We start from the raw sequence: 20,307 nt of genomic DNA on the forward strand, positions 1-20,307 counted from the left end.
TTGTCAGCCTCAAGGTTTTTAAAATTCATTTGCTAAGGAGATGTTTCCAAACTCTTATATAGAATCGTTCGTTCTCCTCTTCAATCGATGTGGGATCCCCAATCCATCTCACTTCGAGGCCAGCATATTCGCTGGCACTCCGCCTCATGTCTACCCCCTTCGAGGCTCAGTCTCCTCGCTGGCACTCCGTGTTGAGGATTATTGGGATTGGGAGTGTCCCACATTGGTTAATTTAGTGGAAGATCATGGGTTTATAAGTGAGGAATACTATCTCCATTGGTATGAGGCCTTTTGGGGAAGCCCAAAGCAAAGCCACGAGAGCTTATGCTCAAAGTGGACAATATCATACCATTGTGGAGAGTCGTGATTCCTAACACTCCGTTTCGTGTCCACTCCCCTTTGAGGCTCAATCTGCTTGTTGGCACATCGTCCAGTGTCTAGTTCTGATACTATTTGTAACGGCTCAAGCCCACCGCTAGCGGATATTGTTCTTTTGGGTTTTCCCTTTTAGGCTTTCAATCAAGATTTTTAAAACGCGTCTATTAGGGAGAGGTTTCCACACCCTTATAAAGAATGTCTCATTCTCCTCCCTAATCGATATGAGATCTCACAAAGTCAACATGGAGTGTAAAATCAAAATAAGTTGCTAGCTATCAAGGTCGAGCAACTATTGTTATTTGTGTGATTTTATTATCTTATAAGCTTCATTTCAAAACGTAGTTGAAGAAAAAAATGCTCAAAATATGACCAAAAGACCTAAAAAAAAAATATAAGGAAACTTGTAGATTTTTTTTTTTAAAAAAATAAAAAATAAAAGTCAAAGTAGCTTCCAAAGAGAAAAGAAAAGAAAAATGAAAGACGAGAGTTTGGTAAGAAATGACCATCATAGGTTCCAGATCCGGCCACTTATAAGCTTTTTGAGTCGAAAGTTCTTCACCAAAGTTGCTCATAACCTCATAGAGAATAGGTATGGGCTCTTGAATCATTCAAATTAATGAATAAATGAGAGAGTTCTGAAGGTAAAAGATCGTTAGAGAAACCAATTGAAAGTCAGAGTTCCTATCAAGGCTCGAGAACAGTGAATATCGAGATATCTAAATCTTTCTAAAACATTCTTGAAATATCTCAATATTCTACATAATTCTAAAAGTTCTAATAACTTATAAACTTCTGGACAATTTGCATAAACAATTATTGTGTTTGACCCTATTTTGATGCAATCCATTAGGAATACACTTCTCCATACTAATATATAGTTAATTAAAGCAAACGAGGTAATTGTAGCAAAGACAACAAGAAAATCACTAATCTCCGTGATTCCCGTTTAGTAGGGAAAGTAGATTAAATAGCAAAAACTAACTTACTAGAGTTTAGATACTAATTCGTTCTAAAATTAAATGCAATAACAATTGCCAAAATTTAGTGAGGTGGGACCGAGAATATATTCTCCTTCTCCATTTAGTCATTAAGGTGGGACGGAGAATATATTCTCCTTCTCTATTTAGTGGTCGACAAAAAAATCTTTCTCGGATCTCTTCTCCATTTTTTTTTTAATTCCGTCTAATTCTTCACCATTCTCTACGTAAACCTAAATGTCGTTAAATGGATATTTCTATTTATACTGTATTTTTATTTAATTTGGTTGTTAGATGGAAATATCTCATAATAGTAGGAATTTCTCGACAAGGGTATATTTGTCCATACAAAATTTAAAGTACGATCACATTTAGTCGTTTTGCAAATAAACCCCACATTTTGGCTTATTTATTTAAAAGGGTATTTTAGTTTAGCAATTTGTGCACAAATAAAGGGTATATTTGATAATATAAAAAAAAAAACATTAACAAGAGTAAGAAAATGACAAAAAATTAAATGAAGAATAAGCCAACTATTTTTTTTCTATTTTTCATAATTAATTATAGAAAAAAAATTTTGTGGAATACTTGCAAAAGATTAGGTTTAACGGTCAGTTTTTTTTTTTTTTTCAAAAAAATAATAAATAAATAAATTTTTTTAAAAATTACATGCAATCGCCAGAAGCCCCGAGGATTCCGGCGAGGCGAATGAGGGAATGTTACATACGTACGACGAGAATGAAGCTACGAGCCAAACATATTCATGGTTAGATGTTTACACTCCTAGCCGTAATGCACCGTGGAAATGAAGGGAACAAAGAATAGATAGTCACGAGAGACAAAGGAGCGACAAAAAAGATGCGGTGAAGAGAGAGAAATTTAAAAAAGAAATCTGGAAGGTCTAACTCTTAAATCATCATCGTAAATCTTAACTTATATTAAAAACATAACATCAACTTAAAACACTATCATAGTTTTACGTGTTCGAAAACGTAATTCAAAAATAAAATAATAATAATAAAAATAAGTAAAGCAAACATGAAATGCAAAATGACCAATACTAACCTAATTCTAAGAATTAAAAGTATTACTAACTTATTCATGTGTTATGGTCTCCGATTGCAATATCGTCGTCAACCAATATGGTGTCTTACCTTTACCTGAAATAAATGTAGCACATAGCCTGAGTATTTTGAGAAATACTTAATAACTGACCCACTATTGGGGCTGGAAAAATGTAAACACATGCAAATCATGCTCTAGGGACGTATCGTTAAACTCATTATAAGGGTAGCCTCCAGTTCGGACTAAATTGGATGTGTAGTACTTTCCTACACATGACCCACACGTACGAGCGTGAATCTCCAGGCGGTTCGCACCCCCATGGACCCATCATAGTCGAGCTAGCTGTCCGCAGCGACGTCTGGAGGTCAGCAGACCCCTGAGTGTCACGTGAGGCATGAGCACCACCATCATCGTGGTGGTACGCATCCGGACTCGTCATCGTAAAAGGGGAAGTAGCCTGATGTTTATATATACACAGAATGCATGATGTCCTTATAATTTCTCATCTTTAAAACATCTTTACGACACAACCCTCAGTTCCATTCTTATATTACTACAAGTAATATACGTGCATTGGTCTTCATACATTCGTCATCATTAACATTAACTAGGGTTGTACCCAAGGAAAATCATCCTCATAATGCAATATGACAGTTAAAACATACATCTCATCTTAATATGAAAATAACGTCATATTAAAGAAATTCCACAATCTCACCTCGTCATGTCATCATGCATCATCATCATCATACAATGTCATCATATAACAACATCATATTAATCATGTAACCTCATAAGGTATCATCATATAACTCATTCACGTTATGATACATACATCATACATCATCATCAAAGCACAATAAGAGAAAGCATAAATGACACGTGCAGGAGCCACTCAGCACGTGTTGTCATACATCAAACAATTGTCCAACCTATCTTATAGTAAGGCCACTTACTTTGTTGGCCGTAGCCGGCGTCTCCCTAAATTCGAGTATGCTAATCTTTCGTTCTTCAAAGTTGCTCCAAATGTCGCTAGAAGTCGTTTCCTATTAGGATGTCAATTTCGTTTTGTTAGTATTTCACAGTTCTAATGAAATTTAACTTTAATTTGTGAAACAGGGCATCATATTGACCTTAATTACCTTAATTAGGGTGAAAATTAGCTTCGGGATGGTCGGAACGGTGGAAATTGCTCAACTTATCCTTTACTAAGCTTAAGGGTTGGTTTTTGAGCCCGGACCTGAGCCGAGCCAAGCCGATTAAGTCGTGTATGTCGAAGGAGTGTCTGGCTGCAGGCATGACACGTGGCACAACGAGGCGCTAATGCCTATACAGGTCGAGTCGGGTCGAGGCACGCGTCACAAATTGATGCTAGGCTAGCTGCAAATCTAGGCTGAGGCAATGGATTTGGCCTCGGGTTATGAATGTAGACTGCAGGTGGGTATTGGGTGTAGTGTGCGTGGGCGGAGACGCGAGGTTGTTGGGTTTGAGTGCGGGTCTCTGGTTATGGGCTGGAGGACTTCTTGTGGGTTGCTGTAGGTTGAATTACTTTAGATGAGTTCGACACCGATCTGAACTTGTCTATTTCGCATAAGAGCTTAGATTAAGATGATGGTAGTGACTTTAAGTTAGAAGAAATCGAAGAAGGTCATTATCTTAGGTGTAATAATTAATACAATATATTAAAAAATTAGACCTAATAAATGTATAAAATAATTGCCTAAAATGAAAATATTCCTATTATTAAAGTATAAATTCAAATTAGACCTTAGAAAAGTAATATAGACATTTAAGGCAAGCTAAAATTGGCATTTTTATAAAAACCATAATACTTTTGAATTTTTAAAAAATTTAAAGGTATTTTGTTTAAATAAAATATTAAAGTATTTTTTAAAAAAAAATAAAAGTTTAAAAATAATTAAAAATATAAAGAAAAAGACAAAGAGTTTGAGCATCTTCTCTTTCATTCACCTTTTGTCTTATAAGCTGAGAGACAGCCTCACACTCTCCACTCGCAATGTCTGCAACTCGATCTGGATTTGGGGCCAAATCATCAACTTTCAACCATTTTGCCTTTAATTCTTCATCTCTTCACCACACCAGGTAAAAGTTTCTGCCTTTCTTTTTCCAACTTCCTTCCCTTTTCTCTCTTTTCTTCTTCCGATCTGATCTCATAGTTCGTGTTGCTCGTGTTCGTGCTCGTGTTCGTGTTTAATTTCGTTGTTGATGTCTGATCTTGTGGTTGACTTCTCTGTTCGTCTCTTCATTTATTGTCTTTCTCTTTCTACGAGTTTAGAATTTCAAGAACTCTCATCAGCTCAAACCGACCCAAATCTCGAACTAGTTTAAAAAAATTCTCCGACCCATCTCTTGGGCTTTCCCATCCAAACTTTCCTTTCATTTTTTTAAAAAGTTGTCTGCGGGTGAGAGGTACACCCTTGTAAAAATGTTAGAACTCACAATTCACCCCTCTTCAGGGTCCAATGTTCTCGTTGTCACTCTTTTTTTTTTTCTAATCGATGTGGGACTCCCCAATTCACTCCCCTTTGAGGCCCAACGCCCTTACTGGTACACCGCCTCATGTGTACTCCCTTCAGGGCTCAACCTCCTTGCTAACACATAGCCCAGTGTCGGGCGGTCAAGGCCCACTTCTATTTGAGCTTTTCCTTACCGGTCCCTCAATATTTTTAAAATCCACATAGAGAGAGGTTTAACACCCTTATAAACAATGTTTCGTTCTCCTCCCAATTAAAATGAGATCTCACAGCTTAACCAGTGTACACCTTATTCTTAGCCGGCAACCTCTAATCCCGTTGTATGTGTCGACCCTTAAATCATTTAGTATTTATTTTCTTTAATATTTAAATAATCTCTGTCTTTTTCTCTTTAATGCTTAATTTTTTTAAATTTTCTTCTAGTCTTGGATTCTTGGATCAAATTATTATTAAAGGGATCAGGAAGGTAGGGGAGGTGTGAAGAAGAAATGTTAACAATGGGGGTGAAGAACTGGTTGGTGTTGATTGTTGCAGCCTTTGTGTTTGTTTTGGGGATTTTGAAGAGAGTAAATGGTTGGTATTATGCGGCCAAGCTTGGTAAAACATGGTCTATGCTTCCTCCTGGTGATATGGGTTGGCCTCTTCTTGGTTCTACCATATCATACATCAAGAGTTTCATCTCTGGTCAGCCAAGTAATTTCATTGCCAACTTTTACATAAGGTCATTTCTTCATTCATTTCATTCAAGTTTATGATTAATATGTTCAAATAATATGTTTCTTTCCTCATTCTACTTAGAATGTTGCATCAAAATTGACATCTGAAACGGGTGTAATCGTATTGTTGAAGTCTTATATTGGTTTATTAAGGGGAAGATCATGGGTATATAAGTAGAAAACACTATCTATCAGACCTTCTGGAAAATCAAAAGCAAAGTCTGAACAATATCATACCGTTGTGTAGGTTCGTTGTACCGTTGTGTAGGTTCGTTGTCTCTAACAAATGGTATCAAAGTCATGCCCTTAACAGACATATCAATAGAATTTTCAGGTGTCGAACAAATTAAAGATTTATGGTAGAGCTCGATTAAACTAGCAAAAAAAAAAAAAAAAAAATTGTTGTGCGGGATAGTGCTAGACGAATGATACTTTGTTCGAGAGGAGGATGGTTGGAGTGGTTAATTGAGACCCTTACGTGGAAACCAAAATCAAAACCATGAAAATGTATGTTAAAGTGGACAATTTCATACCATTTATTGAGGTTCGTTGTTACTAATAGGTGTTTGGATCCTAATTTTTATTCCAAGTCACTGTCACACGTCGTTTTCAAACCTTCTAATGAATTACTACTCCAAACTTCAAGAGTATATTTCGTATAATTTAGCTTTCATTTGACATATAATTGTTACTTTAGAAATTACTCTCAGAAATGAAGAAGCGATGCATCAAAGTCTTAATGAATGTTAGCTAATTGTCGATCAAAATATCAGAGTTCGATCATAGCTCAAACGATAAGAATCAAGACACTATTTTGATATCTCTCATCGAACTTCTTTTTTTTTTTTTTTTACAGATATGGTAAAGGTGATATGTACAAAACACACATACTTGGTAGAGCAACTATAATTGTTTGTTCATCTGAACTTTGTCGTCAAGTCTTAGGCGATGAAGACAACTTCAAACCTAGTTTACCCAAGAACATCAATATGCTAACCGGTAGAAAGTCACTGGTACAAGTGTTCAAGGCGGAGCACAAGCGGCTTCGGCGGTTGACGATGGCGCCGATCAGCGGCCACGCCGCGCTGGAGATGTACATCAATCATATTGAACACACAGTGATGAGTGGGTTAGAGGAATGGGCAAGCATGAAGAACCCAATTGAGGTATTGTCAGAGATAAAGAAGCTGACCTTCAAAATTATTTGGAACATTTTCATGGGTTCTTCTTCTTTAGAGTCTTCCATTGGAGAAATGGAGGGTTTGTTTTCTGAAGTTGCTTTAGGGTTCATATCATTGCCCATCAACTTTCCTGGCTTCAACCTCCATAAAGCACTCAAGGTAAGCCCCTTCCTTCTTTTCTTTCCTTTTTACCTTTGTTTCTTGTCAATAATTCATGTGGGATTTGAATAAGTAGTTGTATTTGATCATCGAAACGGCTAAAAAGACTAAATTAACGGTAACTTATGTTGAGAATTGTTAGGAGAGAAGTCCAAGTAAAGAATACTTGTGCGTTAGTACAGGGGCATTTTGAAAAAACCTAAAGTAAAGTCACGAGAATTTATTCTCAAAGTGCATAATATCATATTATCGTATCAGAGTCGTGTCCTTGATTTAGTCATGTCAATAGAATCCTAAAAAAAAAGAAATTGTGAGTGTGAGAACCCACATTGATTGGAGAGCAAAATGAGTGCCAGTGAGGATGTTGGGCTCCGAAGGGAGGTGGATTGTGAGATCCCACATTGGTTAGAGAAGAGAACGAAACATTTTTTAAAAGAGTTAAGAAAACTCTCCCTAACAAACGCGTTTTAAAAACCTTGAGGGAAAACCCGAAAGGAGCAGTGGGCTTGAGTTGTTATAGTGAGCCTCAAAGGTGTAGTCAAAAGTGACTCAAGTGTTGAACAAAATGTCTATTTTATTCAAGGGCTTCAGAGGAGTCGAGCCTCGAAGGTTGTTCGAGGGCTACATAAGCCTCAGAGGAGGCTCTATGGTGTGGGAACCCACATCCGTTGGAGAGGAGAATGAAACATTGTTTATAAGGGTGTGAGAACTTCTCCGTAGTATATGTGTTTTAAAAACCTAAAAGTTCGAAAGGAAAAGTCTAAAGAGGACAATATCTGCTAGCGGTGGACTTGAGTTATTACATATGGTGTATTTTGTCGGGAGAGGAGTCCAAATAAAGAATACATCTCCATTGGTATGAACTCTATTGAAAAAACCGAAAATAAAATTATAAGAGGGTCGTTATTAATAACAACTTATCCACGAACGTAGCAATAATTTAACATAGTATTATACAAAGTTCTATGTTTGAATCCTTATAATGTCGTGGTCATCTCTAGTTCATTTTAGATTAAAATATACATTTCTTTACTAATACTTAATTGTATTTGTCACTATGTTACCGCTAAGAGGGATTTAAACTATAATATTTGAAACTAATTCAACATTGTTAGGTTGGACTTATTGTATTCTTTAAATTATATTTCATATCTTTCCTCTCTCATTTGATCAATGCAAAATAATACTTTTTTTTATAGTAATTAAATATATTTTGCAGTTAATCCCTTGATTATGCCAAATTCAAACCTTGGAAATTTCAAAGGTTTGGCCATTTAATTAAATAACCTAGTGTTAAAATAAATCGAAAATCATTCCTAGTTTTTAATTATTGTTGTTTAAGGTAACCTGCAATTAAAGTAGGTGAGAGTCGGAGTAGAAGGGCTTTAATTAAGTTACCCACACAATTAACCATTTCCTCGGGTTCGCTTAGTCAAAGATAAGACTTAGTACATTGCCCAAAAAAATAATAATAATAAAATACTAGTGGAGCAAAATTCAAAGTTGAGGATTGTTGAGAAAATAGTCAAGTGAAGAATACAGCTCGATTGGTACGAGACTTTTTCGGAATTTTAAAAGCAAGACCTTTGGGGAATATCAAAAGCAAAGTCATAAGAGTTTATGCTCAAAATGGACAATATCATATTATTGTAGAGGATCATGATTACTAATCTCGTATCAAAGTCATGCCCTTAACTTAGTCATATCAATAGAATTCTCAAGTGTCGAACAAAAAACTTGTGAGTCTCGAATGTATAGTCAAAAGTGACTCAAATGTCGAACAAATGGTGTACTTTATTTGAGGGCTCCAGAGAAAGAGTCGAACCTCGATTAAGGGGAGGTTGTTCGAGGGCCCCATAGGCCTCAAAGGAGACTCTATGGTGTACTTTGTTCAATGAGAGAATTGCTAAGGATTGTTTGGAGATGAGTACAAGTAAAGAATACATCTCCATTGATATTAGCCCTTTTGGGGAAACCAAGAGTAAAGACATGAGAGCTTATGTTCAAAGTAGACAATATCATACCATTATTGTGAGATCCCACATCGGTTCGGAAGGAGAACGAAACAAATTTTTTAAGAGAAGCTTGAAAGGAAAAATCTCAAAAAAGACAATATCTACTAGTGATAGGCTTTGGTCATTACAATTATAAAGGGTCGTGATTACTAACAACTTATCAACAAGTTTACACAGTAATAATTTAACATGGTATCAAATACAAGGTCGTGTTTGAATTCTTAGAATGTCATCGTCCTCTCTAGTTCATTGTAGATTAAAAGATGTGTTCCTTTACTAATACTTGAGAATGACATATACTTATTGTATTTACGTCACTATCTTACAGCTAAGAGGTTTAAACTATAATATTTGAAACTAATTCATCATTGTTAGGTTGGACTTATTATATGCTTTCTCTATCTCATTTGATCAATGCAAAATAATATATATTTTTTTATTGTAATTAAATATATTTTGTAGTTAATATCTTGATTATGTCAAATTTAAACCTCTCACAAAGTCCAAACTAGGTTAAATTAATAAAAATACTCTCGAATTTTGCACTTTTATCTAAACAAAGTTTCAAAAAGTTTAAAAACACCGGTTAGTATTCTGTTTCAAAAATATCTTTCTTCTGGGTATTTTTAAACAGGTTACCAATTCGAGGTATTAATGAAATTTTTAAAAAATCAAAGGTATTTTTTAACACGATTAAAAGTACAAAGTATTTTTGAAACAAAGTACTAATAGTTTCCATCTAACGGCAAGGGTATTTTTTTTAGACTCATTCAAAAGTTTTTAGGGTATATTAAAAGTTTTAGGGTATTTTTGAAATAAAAGTATACCGCTTAGAGGTACTTTTATTAATTTAGCATCAAAACTATTTCATATCAACACCATACTCACTCCAAGTCTCAATTTTCATCAAGGCCACTATTGTAACTTTTAAAAGAACGGGAGTATGTTTAAAATAAATAGCAAACTTCAGTGGTATTTTTGTAACCTACCTTAAATTTATCCAAACCCATCAAATAAACCGGTAGACGAGTAAAAACGCTAATTAAATAGATAAATTTTCATGTAAATTATAGCTTGAATTATTGTTTTATTTATTTTTTTTTTTCTGTTAACATATTTAAACATAGGCTAGAAAGAAGTTGCTCAACATACTTCAATCCATCATCAACCAAAAGAGATTGGTGAGGGAAAGGCAAGGAACAAGTTGGGAAGCTAAAGACATGATGGATTTGCTTATGGAAGTGAAAGATGAAGATGGTGAAGAGTTGGATGATGAAACCATTAGAGATTTGATATTTGGTAAGCTATTTGCAGGCCATGAAACTTCAGCTTATACAGCAATGTGGGCGGTTTTGTTTCTTACAAAACATCCACATATTTTCCAAAGAGCCAAGGTTAGTGATTATTTCTTTCTTAACTTTGCTACATTTCATGTTCTTTTCAACTATATAATATTTGGGATTTGTAGTATTTATTATATGATCTATTATATTATAAAATTTGTGTTTTAGGAAGAACAAGAACGTATCGTTACCCAAAGACCCACGACTCAAAAGGGTATAATTCTCTCTGAGGTTAAACAGATGAAATTTCTTTATCAGGTATGATTTTAATATTTATTTTCCTTGAGATTGAAATTACTCATTTATATTGTGAGATCCCACCTCGGTTACAGAGAGGAATGAAACATTCCTTAAAAGGGTGTGGAAACCTCTCCCTAGTAGACACGTTTTAAAACAATGAGGTTGATGGCCATACATAACGGGCCAAAGCGAATAATATCTACTAGCGGTGGACTTGAGTTGTGTTACAAATGGTATCAGAATCAAACACCTTGTGCTAGTGAGGACGCTGGCTCCCAAGAGGAGTGGAATGTGAGATCCCACATCGATTGAAAAGGGGAACAAAGCATTCCTCACGAGGGTGTGGAAACCTCTCCTGTAGATCGTGAGACTCCATAACGGTTGGAGAAGGAAACGAAACATTTTTTATAAGAGTGTGGAGACCTCTCCCTAGTAGACGTGTTTTAAAACTGTGAGACTGACGATGATACATAACAGGCCAAAGCGAACATTAGGAAATCAAAATTAAGAATACATTTTTTGATATTTCAGGTTATAGATGAGACGCTACGTGTTGGTGGTGTGACATTAATGCTTTTTCGTGAAGCAGTAGTTGATGTCGAAATTAATGGTAAGTGATTAAATTTCTATACATATATGTATGTCTTCTAACACATGAATTATGATTCCTTGTACTTTATTCAGGTAAGATTATACCAAAGGGATGGAAAGTCATACCTTGGTTTGGGGAGCTTTATATGGATGAAAAGCTATTTCCTTCACCACAAGAGTTCAACCCTTCAAGATGGGATGTATGTAACTTATTTATGGGCAATATATTAGATAATCATTATTCTAAAGGGTATTCAAAAGATTCCACGTTTTCATATCCTTGTAATGATGCTTCGTTCTTCGTCTTCAAATTTTTATAAGGGATGCTTCGTTCCTCGTTTTCACAATCTTATAAGAGATGTTTCGTGCCCCATTTCCACACCCTTATAAGAGATTCTTTGTGCCCCGTTTCTACACCCTTATAAGAAATTCTTCGTGCCCTGTTTTCACACCTTTACAAAGGATGCTTATTGTCCCGTTTTCATACCCTTATAAGGAATGCTTCCTGCTTAGTTCTCCGTTTTGATCCTCGTTTTCACACCTTTAGAAGGAAGGCTTTGTTTCCTTCTCTAACCAATGTGGGATCTCAAAGAGGTTTTCACACCTTTATACGTAATTCTCGTTTCCACACCTTTAGAACGAACGTTTCATTTCATTCTCTAACCAATATGGGATCTCAAAGAGGTTTTCACACCTTTATAAGGAATCCTTGTTTCCACACCTTTAGAATAAATGTTTCGTTTCCTTCTCTAACCATTGTAGGATCTCAGAGAGGTTTTCACACCTTCTAAACTACGTGCATTTTGTTTTCTCTTTTGATCTAATTAATGGCATATTGAATGGAATTTTTCTTGTTGTTTCATAAAGAATTATGTAGCCACGCCAGGAGCTTTCATCCCTTTTGGATCAGGAAGCAGGTATTGCCCCGGAAGTGATCTTGCCAAGCTCGAAATCTCAATTTTTCTTCATTATTTTCTCCTCAATTACAAGTAAGTTTACTCTTAACTTCTCATTAACTTTAACACAAAATTTAAACAAAAAGCTTTTCTTAATTACTACACAATCATTTTGTAATAATGCAGGATTGAACAGCTTAATCCAAAATGTCCGATGACTTACATGCCATTTCCTCATCCCAAAGACAAATGCTTGGCAAGAGTGCATAAAGTTTAATGGATACATATATATATAAGTGTATGTATGTATACATAGAACCTGATTTGACTATATTATAGTTATGATAGCAAGATTAATGATTACGACTCTACTTTTAAAGTATAGTCTAGTTCGTTATTATATGAATGGTATGAATTTTAATTGCATAACAAAAGGAATCAAGTATAGAGGTTGAACTCTGATTAACAAACACAATCAACCGTTCGAGATGTTGTTGCCTTTACTTGAAAAAATACGGAAAATGTTAAGTATTATAAATACTTAGTGACTCCACTATTGGAGGTCGGAAAATGAAAAACATGCAAACTTGGCTATAGCTATGGACATCACTTTTATAGTTTCTCAAGTGGATTGGGTATGCATCACTTTCTCAAGTGGATTGGGTATGCATCACTTTCATACGTGAGTATCACTTTCATATACAATAATTCTATATACATCACTTTGCATGCAGAGTCCTTGAAAGAGTAAAGATACAATGAAAAAACGTGTAATTATTTTATAGCTATAATGATCACATACATGTATGAGGTTCGACATATAGAAAATATCAATTCTTAACCTGTATGAAACATAGAAAATATTTTATGCACCATTTGTAACAGCTAAAAGCGGACAATATCTTTGTAACAGGAGGCTTATTACCGTTTGGTGACTGACTCTGATACCATTTGTAACAGTCAAGAGAGACAATATCTACTAGCACTAGGCTTGGGCGGTTACAAATGATATCATAGTTAAACACTGGGTGGTGTACCAACAAAGACGTTAGGGCTCTAAGGAAGATGGATTGTGAGATCTCATATCGGTTGGAGAGGGAAACAAAGCATTCCTCATAAGGGTGTGGAAACCTCTCCTTAATAAACGCATTTTAGAATCATGAGACTAACGACGATATGTAACAACCCAAAATAGACAATATCTACTAGCGGTGGGCTTGGACTGTTACAAAGCTTCTCAAGTTTCTAATCTCGGATTCTATCCTTTTCATGGGTGCCTCACATTTGTGTTGAATTTGTGGACCACCTAAGTACTGGTTCAATGGAAAGGGATGTGTGTTGATGATGCCACATGGGATTCGGCCATCATATAGTATCCAGTTGTAACCTCCCTAACTCTTAGCCACTTGTTAGAAGGAAGTGCAGTTTGATTGTCGGCCGGAATGAACAGGAAGGCAAATACGTATAGAAAGAGGTTAATCAACCGTTGCACAATGCAAGGATAGGAGGTTGGTTAGGACCGTCAACATGCAAATACATATAGCCTGAGGTTAACCAACCGCATCACGGATTCTAGAGCGATTGAGAGCTCTTGAATTATCCCCATCATCAGGGTAACTTTCGACTAATTATCATTGACTTATCTACTTTGAGTCTACTAAAATTGTTATTTGGGTGTCTCGTTTTCTGTCTCTATATGTACTCATTAATCATGCCCTAACTTGTATCACATATTTCGTCTTGTAAGTGCTATTATCGGTAGTGTGTTACCTATTGAGTTATGACTGAGGACGATGTGTATTTTGATTATCATGGTAGCTTGTAGATTGAGTTCCGCCTTTATGTACACAATAGCTTTGTGTTACATTTTCCATCATGTAACAGTGCAATATCATTCTAATTAACTCTAAATCTTAAAAAATTTCGATGTTTATTCCATCTTCAATGAAGGATTCATGGAGCTTCTATGGACCCAGAATGTTGATCATCTCGATAGAGACATCCAGTGGGTCGGTTCTGATCATCTCATTATTTCATAAACAAAAATATAATACATTATTTGACATGAAAAATATATATATATAAAATAAGGTGGGCAGAAAATTAGGTGAGGATGGAGATGGAGACGGAGACGAAGACGAGAATATATAATCTCTGTCCTAATTTTGTTCATGATGATATAACGAAAAAAATTGAAGATTCAATTTCATAATCATAATCATATAAGGAAGAAATATTGAGATTGATGATAACCACACAAACACGAAATCCTAAGATTTGAACCTAAAGTCAAATTAATAAAACTCTAAACCCTAATGATTAAGAAAAAGTGACAACCACTCTATTTGCATAACGAGATTATGTTTTTTTTATTGGTTTTAGTATCGAATTGAGATTTGATACGATGATTAAGTGCGTTTTTTTTACAAATTTCATTTTAAAATAAAAATATGTGTTTTATCTACTCGATCATATGTGAAATGACGATTTTAACCTTGCCTATAGATTTTTTTAATATAGCTATTTACAAATGTGAGATTGAAATTTGAATCTCTAATTTCAAAAAATCAAGTATAGTCTTCCATTTTCATCCCATGTGTCAATAAAAAAGCAATGCAATATACATCCATATATGAATATGAAATAAGGTTAAATTTCAAATTTAGTTCCTGAACCTTGAGATTTTTTGTGTCGGATTTGTGTGAGATCTCACATCGGTTGAGGAGGGGAGCGAATCATTTCTTACAAGACTGTAGAACCCTCTATCTAATAGACGCATTTTAAAACCTGTGAGGTTAACGACGAATACAGACCAAAACCGCCAAGGAGAGTGGATTTTGAGATCCCACATCGATTGGAGAGGGTAACGAAATGGATTGCGTTGGTGGATTATGATATCCCACAACAGGGGAACGAGAATCCCTTATAAGAGTTTGCATTTGTGGATTGTGATATCTCACATCAGGAAAAACGGACATTCCTTATAAAAGTGTGAAAACTTCTCTTTAATAGACGCATTTTAAAAACTGTGAGACTAACGATGATACATGATAAGTACGATCCGACAATATTTATTAACAAGATCCTTAAACTTTCAAAATTGCAAATTTAATTCATAAACATTTTTTATTATTGAATTTATATCTAATAAAAAGACTAAAATATTAATTTTGTAGAGATGATTTTGAAGTGGGAAAGTGGGAATAGCATTTATTATGATTGGATTAAGTCAACCATAGCATTTTGTTGAGTGACATAACACATTGATTATAAACTTTTGTTAGACCCACTACTCTCTTTTTTCCACTCTCCCTTCCAATCACATTTATTTATATGTTCATATATCATTCATTTCAATCTAATCTACTTTTTGTCTCTACTCTCGTTTATTTTGTTCGAGTTCAATTCTAGTTCGTTCGGGTTTAGTTCCAATTTTGTTTCTACGATTTTAAAAGTTTTGAGTTTGTTCGATCGTTAGACGATTTTATGAATATTGTACCGCTTAATGTTTAGGATTTGAAATTCGGATTTGGCACTTGATGGTCATGACGTTACCCTGTGACATGATCACGTTACCTATTTGGCTTCAATTATTTCTAAGAGTGAAGACTATCTCACAACTCAAATTGGGTTTTTTTAGCTCGTTTTGTCATCACTTACCTATTTCTTGCAAAAGTTTCTAGAAAATCATCCAACATGGAATTTTTCTACTCAAATATGCTTAACTTTGGAGTTGTTACGATTGAATTGTCGAAAAATGTGTTTAGGGTTTAGGGTTTTAGGTAATGACTATTGATTTTTTAAAATATTCCGTGACCATCATATCTTCAAGATCACTTTTATTCAAGTATCCGTTCATTTATGTATCTCTCCTTTACTCTGTCACAAATTGTAACAACTCATGTCTATGATTCAAAATTCTAATCTGAATATTGGGCATGAGTCGTTACAAATGGTATCAGAGCGGTAGTACTCAAAGTAAGATGTGTTTCGAGGACGAACCAACGCAAAAATTGGTGGGCAAGTGATACTCGAATAAATGACGTGTACATGAATGAACGGAGACCAAATCTGAAAGAGAGCAATCGTGAGGATGGAATGACTAAAAAAAGCTAAAAAGAATTGAAAGTCATTGTCTATACCTATAACGTGACCACTTAATGTGACCAGGTCGCAGGGAATGTAGGAGAGTGTCAGGGTCATCAGGTATCGAATTCTTACTCGAATCCCGGGCATGAATTGATATTTTTTAAAAAAATTATAAAAATAAAAAAATATTATTATCAAATGTATGTCCAAAATTAATGATGTTTTTGTTATCTTTAATCTTTTTTAGATATACTAGAGATTCACCACTTATGTTGACTTCAACTTCATAATTATGTGCAAAATGTTAAATGTCAACAAAAATTTAATATTATATTCACCACCTAATTTCTCATGGTTTTACGGAAAAAAAAAAAATAGTTTTTCGATAGTATCCGCTTTGATCCGTTACGTATTGTCATCAGCCTCACAGTTTTAAAATGCGTGTTTTAGGGAGAGGTTTTCACACTCACTGTTATAAGGAATGCTTGGTTTCTCTCTCCAATAGACGTGAGATCTCACAATCCACCTCTTTGAGAGCCTAACGGTCTCACTGACACATCGCTTAGGTCTGACTCTATACCATTTTTAATAGCCCAAGTTCCACACTCTATAAGAAATTTCTCTCTCCAACTGATGTGAGATCTCCAACGTTCTCAATTGCGCATCGCCAGATGTCAGGCTCTGATACCATTTGTAATAGCACAAGCTCACCGCTAGCAGATATTGTCCGTTTTGGCTCATTACATATCGCCGTCAACCTCGTAGTTCTAAAACATCTGCTAGGAATGCTCCGATCCCTCTCCGACCGATATGAGATCACACAATCCACCCTGTTTGAGGACCTAGCGTTCTCAATGGCACATCGCCAAGTGTCAGGCTCTGATACCATTTGTAATAGCCCAAGCTCACCACTAGTAGATATTGTCCGCTGTGGCTCGTTACGTATCGTCATCAACCTCACAGTTTTAAAAACATCTACTAGAGAGGAATTTTCTCATCCTTCTTCTCCAACAGACGTGGGATCTCGCATTCCCTCCTTTATTTGACTCACAATTTATTCAAAATTATAATTAAATTTAATGAAATTGAAAGTAATATAGGGAAAATGACAAAATTACTCGAAATTCAAATAATAATGAATAGTCAAAGAGAAAATTATGATTTTTCAACAAGAATAATAAAAAAAAAACAATTAAATTTTTGTTTTTAAAAGTTGAATTAAATTATTATTTTTTTAAAAACAAAGTTTGACTTCTATATGCTATAAAGGATTGAGATATCCCCTAATTTCACTACAAAACTTATTAAATAAAAGCATCAATTTTGAATTGTAACAATTTGAAAAAAAAAAAAAAAAAAACATCTTTTGACTATTCATTTATTTTCAACAAAAGAATCCTTCAAATTATGTCAATATTCAAACTCATGGCTTGAGAAGACTTTTAAATATAAGTCAAATGCTTAATTATTTCGTTAATTAATTTTTGAATTTTCTAAATTATGCACGAGATTTATTTGATTATGTAGATCAATAAACCCGACCCAAGAGACCAAATGTCGTTATGACCTAAAAAAAAGATTAATTCTTTCGTTTTGTCTAAAAAATACCTCTAAAATTTCAAAAGTTTCAATAACGTCTAAATTAAAAAAAAAAAGTTTAAAAAATTCTTTTATAATTAATTTGGGATGGAAACCGTTAATACTTTGTTTTAAAAATACCTTTTAACTTGCCTTAAAATAATTTATTTATTTTAGAGATTAAATAATTCATTTAACCTAACGAAAAAATAAAAATTAATTTGAAATATATAAATAAAATATATCGAATGAATGTAATCCAAATGTATTATTTTGGCATAATCATTTCAAAAGTCAAATTTGAAATTAATAACTTTCCATAAAAAAATAATAATAATAATAAAACAAAATTTGAAATATATGTCACATTAATTGTATTTTTATATATTTTTCTAACTAAAATCGTCATGCATGTTATCATCGTTTCAAATGAATTTCATAATATATTTGAAAAACGTTCAATTCACAAATTACTGAAAAAGCTGTTGAATTCGAAAAGAATACATGAACCCATAGCATTGCCAACAACCCTGTTCGTTACGTCTTTAGTACATTTTTACCTATACCGAAAAATCAAGATTTTGACTTCCGCGTATATGCAATGCGGAAAACGAAGCATTCTTTTATAAAGGTGTGGAAACCTCTTTTTAGTCTGAAATCTTGAGGGATAACTCGAAAAGGAACAAAAAAAAAAAAAAACAATATCTACTAAAAGTGGGCTTAAACTGTTATAGGTTGAATATTGAACATATTCGGTAAGTTGCTCTCATTGGGGTTAGATAGACATACACAACAAAAATATAACATAAATTGATAGACATGATTCGTTAGAAAAATGGGTCATCTAGATTGTGACCTGCCTCGGATACAGGATTATCTAGCTTGTAGCCCTAATCAGACGTTAGAAATCTTGATTATTTAGTACGTGACCCATTATATACAACATGGGTCATCGAGTACGTACCTAAAATTAAGAACCAAAACACAAATCATCTAATCTACGACTATGGTGATACGGCTAACCAATTCATTGAAGAGTAATTATCACAATCTCATTTCACTAATCGCATCGAGTAAGATAAATCAAACTCAATCCAAATAGAAGTATACAACTCACTCAGCTCAATAGTCAATACTTAATCAATTAACAACTAAATCAACCTTACACGAGATGATTCTGGCATTGGCATATTGACCTTAAAACTAAACCGAACAAGAGTAGCCAAACCAAACATGTCTAATCGAGCGGGACCAAAATAAGAATACTTGGGGGAAAAAAAGTTCACAACTTTTAAAATTCCTTCAATTTACTTTGTCAAAAGTCCCCAAAGACAATATATAATTTTAAATTAAAGTAGGTAAATTAAAATTAAGTATTATAAATAAAATTATAAAATGGGAGAAAAAAATGGTTCAAACAATGAATCTTTTGCATTATTTTAAATATTAAAATTTTTAATTTTATGTTAATATTTAATTTTTTTAAAAAATTATTAAATATATTATATATCTAATAAAATTTTAAATTTCATACGAACTTATTAAAATTTATTGATAGGAAGAAAAAAAAATAAATAAAAAACCGACAAGATGACGTCATCTGTATGGCCCACTTCGAAAAGAGTGGGCCCCACTCCGAGGAGCTTTTGTCATGGGTCGTTGACTACTGAGGTGTCATGGACCCCACAGCTCACCAAAGCATTGAAACGTTTAAACGGTTTCCTTTATCTTTCTCTCTCTCTTATTTTAAATAATTTAAATAAGAAAAAGTACTTTAACTAATTCAAACTTTTAAATTTGAATTAAAATTATTATTCATTAATTTCAGATTAAAAAAAATATATTATTTATTAATTTCACTATTATAAATTTATCCTGATTTTTTTAATTAAATATTAATCTCTATTAAAAATAATTTTGAGAAAAGGTTGAGGTTAATATGGTAATTTTAAAAATAATACATGAAGTTGAAATTTATTTATTAAATATATTTTGTCTTTAACGAATTTCCCTAAACTAACTAACACTTTGACTTTCCATAATTTTTATTTTTTCTTTTAATTTCTTTTTACCCCGTTTAAAATAAATAAACAAAAAGCTTCCCGCCTTCTGATGCGAAATTCCAACTCTACCCTTTATTAATATAAATAATTAATTAATTAAAGCGAATCCTTTTTTTGTTTTTCCTACTTGTTGACCGTGTGGGCACATAGGACTTTTTGTCGACCCCCCAAAATAAATATTATTTAATTTATTATTAAATAAGTATCAATAATGACGATTTTTTTATTATTTTTTTAATTTGCGAAAAACGAAAATAAATATATAAATAATAAATTGAAATTCGAGTAGCGGGTTTGACTAATAGTACGGCGTAGAGGGAGTGAATGTGAGCCGTTGATGTATGTGGTCAGAGTTTGATCGTGCGGTTGTTGTTGTCGGATATGCCCGACCAGGATCCGTGAGTGGCAGTGATGGGGATATGTGAAGTGGGCTTGGGCTTTTTCAAGTCAAACCCCCCCTCATTTTCTCTTTGGACCTTTTGGCCCATTTGACTCTATTATTATTTTAAAAAAAATAGTAT

General features: G+C 33.9%; 1 protein-coding gene across 2 annotated transcripts; it reads left to right on the forward strand.

Moving 5' to 3' along the window:
• The first annotated feature begins 4,389 nt into the window (after positions 1 to 4,389).
• On the forward strand, positions 4,390 to 12,438 carry LOC111431020 (beta-amyrin 11-oxidase-like). Of its 2 annotated transcripts, XM_023067510.1 has the most exons (9): positions 4,390 to 4,523; positions 5,339 to 5,636; positions 6,488 to 6,971; positions 10,114 to 10,380; positions 10,498 to 10,587; positions 11,101 to 11,179; positions 11,254 to 11,360; positions 12,028 to 12,149; positions 12,243 to 12,438. In XM_023067510.1, the coding sequence occupies exons 2-9, from the start codon at positions 5,404 to 5,406 to the stop codon at positions 12,331 to 12,333; spliced, it is 1,473 nt and encodes a 490-aa protein (XP_022923278.1). In that variant the 5' UTR covers positions 4,390 to 4,523; positions 5,339 to 5,403; the 3' UTR covers positions 12,334 to 12,438. The 2 variants fall into 2 exon arrangements, with proteins under 2 accessions (XP_022923278.1, XP_022923279.1); XM_023067511.1 differs by lacking the exon at positions 5,339 to 5,636.
• Positions 12,439 to 20,307: the final 7,869 nt, after the last annotated feature.

The sequence above is a fragment of the Cucurbita moschata genome, unplaced genomic scaffold (assembly GCF_002738365.1).
Source record: "Cucurbita moschata cultivar Rifu unplaced genomic scaffold, Cmos_1.0 Cmo_Scf00035, whole genome shotgun sequence".
In the NCBI taxonomy this organism is placed as follows: domain Eukaryota; kingdom Viridiplantae; phylum Streptophyta; class Magnoliopsida; order Cucurbitales; family Cucurbitaceae; genus Cucurbita; species Cucurbita moschata.

Coding starts and splice junctions, on each gene's coding strand:
- LOC111431020 (XM_023067510.1), top strand. CDS start 5,404: ATGTTAACAATGGGGGTGAAGAACTGGTTGGTGTTGATTGTTGCAGCC. Junction 10,381..10,497: donor ATATTTTCCAAAGAGCCAAG/GTTAGTGATTAT, acceptor TTTGTGTTTTAG/GAAGAACAAGAACGTATCGT. Junction 11,361..12,027: donor TCAACCCTTCAAGATGGGAT/GTATGTAACTTA, acceptor TGTTTCATAAAG/AATTATGTAGCCACGCCAGG.